The sequence below is a fragment of the Salmo salar genome, chromosome 01 (assembly GCF_965601325.2).
Source record: "Salmo salar chromosome 01, fSalSal1, whole genome shotgun sequence".
Classification (NCBI taxonomy): domain Eukaryota; kingdom Metazoa; phylum Chordata; class Actinopteri; order Salmoniformes; family Salmonidae; genus Salmo; species Salmo salar.
In genome coordinates this window covers 44,709,286-44,715,000 of record NC_138291.1, presented here as the reverse complement: position 1 = coordinate 44,715,000, position 5,715 = coordinate 44,709,286, and the positions used below count along the sequence as shown (strand labels likewise).

General features: G+C 42.3%; 1 protein-coding gene across 6 annotated transcripts in view; it reads right to left on the bottom strand.

The window, feature by feature from the left end:
* The window catches only part of LOC106603506 (spectrin repeat containing, nuclear envelope 1b), a 151,808-nt gene extending 146,585 nt beyond the window's left edge, over nucleotides 1–5,223 (bottom strand). For all 6 annotated transcript variants that reach the window (XM_082974731.1, XM_082974743.1, XM_082974740.1 and 3 more), the window contains exons 1-2: nucleotides 4,658–5,223; nucleotides 477–538 (exon numbers count right to left, since the gene is read on the bottom strand). In XM_082974731.1, coding sequence (XP_082830857.1) covers nucleotides 477–538; nucleotides 4,658–4,736 — 141 coding nt within the window. In that variant the 5' untranslated portion in view covers nucleotides 4,737–5,223. The remainder of the gene's footprint in view (nucleotides 1–476; nucleotides 539–4,657) is intronic.
* Between the last annotated feature and the right edge of the window lie 492 nt (nucleotides 5,224–5,715).

The following is a 5,715-nucleotide window of genomic DNA, read 5'->3' as shown; positions in this document are numbered from 1 at the left end:
ATGTAAACTGTCTATTATGGCCGCAATCAAACTAGTTTTCCACGTGTACAAAATTGACATAAAAACCTCTGACACTTTGTTTGCATAATGTGGTTCCATTACACTATGAGCTGCTTCGCAGAATCATTATGATTGGATGACAACCCTCATCTCACGGTCCAATCTCTGTTCACACACGAAGGGTCACGAGGACTACTGAAATGCCCCTGTCCAGAGAGCAGCTATAAAACTGGGCGGTCAATGACAGCAGTACAATACTACTACAGCCATCTGATAACAAAGGTCAGGATAATATTCAGGATAGCAATATTATCATAGTGATACAATTGCTGTATATCAGTGATTATACCATTGTAATAATGTTATTTCTTCATCTCCGCTCCTATACGGAAATGGAAGCTGCGGGTGGCATGATAGTTATATCTTATCAAGTGTTGTGTTGAAGCACAAAGACATAGTAAAGGATATCTTCTTACCTTTGCCAAGTGGGAGTTTATCCATTTTGTAAAGGTCCTCTTCTGTACGGCCTCTTGTTCATCTGGAATTGAAGTGGTACAGAACATGGTCAATACATGATTGTCGCACAAGATAACTGCCTACAACTGCTGCCTCCCCTGTCTCATGGGTGGTTCGAGCCCTGAATGCTGATTGGCTTACAGTCGTGGTATATCAGACCGTATACCACGGGTATGATGAAACATTTATTTTTACTGCTCTAATTACGCTGGTAACCAGTTATAATAGCAATAAGGCAACTCTGGGGTTTGTGGTATATGGCAAATGTACGACGGCTAATGGCTGTATCCAGGCACTCCGCAACTAAGAACAGCCCTTAGCCGTGATTTATTGGCCATATACCACACTTGCTTAAGTATATTCTCTATTCCCAACGCTTCTTGTAGCCTGTTCAAGTAAGTGCATTCACAAACAGTGTGAATATTTAATTGAGTAGTGAGTAGTATCCATCCTGTTTACGAGTGTAGACCTCTGATCTGCGCAGCCCCTGACCACACAGTAATCTAAGCAGGGATATGGCACAGAGCAGAGTTTCCCAAACCTGGTCATGGGGACCCCACTTTTTTTTTTTTTTTTTACTCTGGCACTACACAGCTGATTCAAATTATCAAAGCTTGATGATTAGTTGATTATTTCAATCAGCTGTGTAGTACTAGGGGAAAAACCTAAACGTGCACCCCTTGGGGTCCCGAGGACCGAGTTTAGGGAAAACCTGGCATAGAGCAAGTGAAAGAGGAAGGAAGTTATGCAGTGGTATGGAAGATCAGAGGAAGAGATGAAGAGATGAAGAGAGGAGAGATACATTGGTGCATCCTGCAACACAATTACAGCTCCTAGAACGCACACATGAAAACATTTAGGTGTACAACAACGGGACATGTGGACATACAGTTGAAGTCGGAAGTTTACATAATCCACATCATCCAGCTCACACTGCATACGCACCTCCAACAGCTGAGAGTCAACAACAAATATGTTATTTCATTTTTGTTGTTGAGTAATTTAGCAGACACTCTTATCCACAGCTATTTACAGTCATAATTAGGGCCCTGTGTTTTGGAGTATCATATCACATGACCTAGAGCTTAACCATTAAAATTAAAGAATTACACCAAAAATGAAAGCAATTGAGGATGGTGCTGGACCATCTGACATAAAAAGAAAAGGGGAAAGTTTGATGAAAATCTTTTAAATAAAGGTTCAAATCCAGGTCACGTGACATTAATGCTCAAAACACAGGGCCCTAGTGATAATATCTAGTCATAAACATGAACACTAATAGCAGGTGAAATGGGAAATCGGGGGGAAATACTGGTTTTGGAAATAGGTTAGGTTCACCGATTTTATGAATGGAGAATGATGTCAGAAAAGCAGGAATTCCAGATTAGTCAGGTAAAAAAAACATCCCTGTAATACAGCCACACATCCTAATATGCAGTTGAAGTCGGAAGTTTACATACACTTAGGTTGGAGTCATTAAAACTCGTTTTTCAATCACTCCACAAATTTCTTGTTAACAAACTATAGTTTTGTCAAGTCAGTTAGGACATCTACTTTGTGCATGACACAAGTAATTTTTCCAACAATTGTATACAGACAGATTATTTCACTTATAACTCACTGTATCACAATTCCAGTGGGTCAGAAGTTTACATACACTAAGTTGATTGTGCCTTCAAATAGCTTGGTAAATTCCAGAAAAATGATGTCATGGCTTTAGAAGCTTCTGATAGGCTAATTGACATCATTTGAGTCAATTGGAGGTGTACCTGTGGATGTATTTCAAGGCCTACCTTCAAACTCAGCGCCTCTTTGCTTGACATCATGGCAAAATCAAAAGAAATCAGCCAAGACCTCCAAAATTGTAGACCTTCACAAGTCTAGTTCATCCTTGAGAGCAATTTCAAAATGGTACACAAGTATAAACACCATGGGACCACGTAGCCATCATACCGCTCAGGAAAGAGACGCATTCTGTCTCCTAGAGATGAATGTACTTTGGTACAAAAAGTGCAAATCAATCCCAGAACAACAGCAAAGGACCTTGTGAAGATGCTGGAGGAAACAGGTACAAAAGTATCTATATCCACAGTAAAACGACCCCTATATCGACATAACCCGAAAGGCCGCTCAGCAAGGAAGAAGCCACTGCTCCAAAACCGCCATAAAAAGCCAGACTACGGTTTTCAACTGCACATCGGGACAAAGATCGCACTTTTTGGAGAAATGTCCTCTGGTCTGATGAAACAAAAATAGAACTATTTGGCCATAATGACCATCGTTATGTTTGGAGGGTAAAGGGGGAGGCTTGCAAGCCGAAGAACACCATCCCAACCGTGAGGCACGGAGGTGGCAGCATCATGTTGTGGAGGTGCTTTGCTGCAGGAGGGACTGGTGCACTTCACAAAATAGATGGCATCATTAGGAAAGATAATTATGTGGATATATTAAAGCAACATCTCAAGACATCAGTCAGGAAGTTAAAGCTTGGTCGCAAATGGGTCTTCCAAATGGACAATGATCCCAAGCATACTTCCAAAGTTGTGGCAAAATGGCTTAAGTCAAGGTATTGGAGTGGCCATCACAAAGCCCTGACCTCAATCTTATATAAAATTTGTGGGCAGAACTGAAAATGCGTGTGCGAGCAAGGAGGCCTACAAACCTGACTCAGTTACACCAGCTCTGTCAGGAGGAATGGGCCAAAATTCACCCAACTTATTGTGGGAAGCTCGTTGAAGGCTACCTGAAACATTTGACCCAAGTTCAACAATTTAAAGGCAATGCTACCAAATACTAATTGAGTGTATGTAAACTTCTGATCCACTGGGAATGTGATGAAAGAAATAAAAGCTGAAATAAATCTTTCTCTCTACTATTATTCTGACATTTCACATTCTTAAAATAAAGTGGCGATCCTAACTGACCTAAGACAGGGAATTTTTACTGGGATTAAATGTCAGGAATTGTGAAAAACTGAGTTTAAATGTATTTGGCTAAGGTGTATGTAAACTTACGACTTCAACTGTACCTAATGACTAAACATTAGAGCCAGGACAATTCCAGTATCACGATACTCGTTAGATTTCAATTCTTTAGGAAAACAGCCCTAATGATGGAAACAAACCTCATCAAACTTACCATTATTTATTTTTCCAAGCTTTAGCTCATAAGTTTTCATTTTTGCCATGTAAAAAATATTGCGATACTGGTATCCTCCCGGCCCTACTAAAGATGCACCTAAACCACCTTTAAAAAACATATATTTATAATACAATCACATATAATGATTAGATGTTGACAGGTGTTTGCTCAAATAAAAGTCCCATCAAAGTAAGAGTCCTAAGTAGATCAGAGTATAAGCAGAGGAGATTTCTGTTCACAGCTTCACACATCTTGCAGACTCACTGCTCAGTGCCCAACCCACCAATAACGGCATGCGTACTCCTTCAGGTCACCCCCAGCCTGCGCTTTTGTAGAGAGGGGGATAATATATGCAGACAGACTCTGAGCCTCATGCATAATACATTTCTGATTTCACACTACACAAAACATCTGTCGCTTCATAGAAGAAAAGAGTGACTTGCATTGCACAGCGTTTGTAGTGCACTGAACACACAGTGACATATTTGCATATGTGTCAGTAGGTTGAGCAATACTGCACATACACAGTGGCCATTTTTAAACATCCGCACTTAAAATATACTCTCTGGTCATGTGATGCTGGAGAACAGGGCTATGCTAACACTAGATAGCCTCCACAGAGAGAAAATAACCTATATTAACTCAAAGGCATATAGTGTAATCTAAAGGAGCATCAGTGATGCACATACAGGGATGCCCAGTGAAGCATACAACATACATAGTGCTGTATCTGGTTTACCTAGCTACACCAAAGCCTCAGTAAACTCCTTGTTATTTTCTGCACTAACTAAATCCTCCACCATATGCCTTACATACATAGTGCTGCTGTGTCAGTATATATCTGGTTCATGCATCTGGTTCACCTCCATATAAACCACAATCCAAGCTTGGTTCCTTGTTATTTTCCATATGCATGAACTCAAACATCCACTAAGGATGAGAGGATGGGATGCAGTGAGAGATGACAATCTATAGAAATCACTGCTGCTGGCCTACTTACCGCGGAGATACTGAAAGAATCCCGTCACCAGGTTGAGAGAAGAGGTCTTTTTGACGGCTACATCCTTATAGTGAGCCATTATCCACACACACTCCTCGCCTTCCTCTCTGTGCCCTTCACATTGCAAGCTTGTCGTGAGCCTCTGTATGTCTGTCTGTCTGTGGGAGTTGATGATGAAAGGCTATCCACAGTGGAAAAAGAAACAGAAGAAAGAGGGGAAAAACAGAGTTGTTCCTTTCCCTTTTATTCCAGGCGGCAGGAAGCAAAACAGGTCTGGGCTGCCTCAGCCTGGTTGGTCGCTTGTTTCCCCGGTGACAACACAGAGCTGAGCTGCTGGGGGCTCAATCCCCTCCTACCCCGACACACACCCCTCACACACACACACACCGACCAAACACACAGAGATCAGTGGAAAGCCCTCTAATAGAGACAGATACATACAATCTTTCCCATCCCATCCTTCCCTCCTCTTCCTGTTATTCTCCCAATATCCAGAAGAGCTATGCTTGTGTTGTGTGGATGTGATGTGTGGTGCATGTGATGTGTGCACTGCCCAGCCCCCGCTGCATTGTCTGCCTCCCTCCCTGCCTCCCAGTAGCCCTGCCTCCCTCCCGCAGCAGCATCCATCTGAGACAGAAGCAGGGGGGATCAGCTTGGAGCACTGCTCAACCAATCAGCACAAGGGACGGCAATGATGTCACAGGCTGCCCTGGCTGCATTATCTCCTATTCAAGCAGGGTGTGTGTGTGTGTGTGTGTGTGTGTGTGTGTGTGTGTGTGTGTGTGTGTGTGTGTGTGTGTGTGTGTGTGTGTGTGTGTGTGTGTGTGTGTGTGTGTGTGTGTGTGTGCGTGTGTGTGTGTGTGTGTGTGTGTGTGTGTGTGTGTGTGCGCGTGCGTGCGTTTGTGTGTGGATACAAGGTTTAGATCTAATCTTAATCTGCTGTAACTGAAACTATAATTCTGTGGGACACTCAAACAAAGGAGTACTGTGTTTTATGCACTATTAATAATGTAATACAATACATAACAATAAATGTATGGCCAGCACAATGCTAGCAG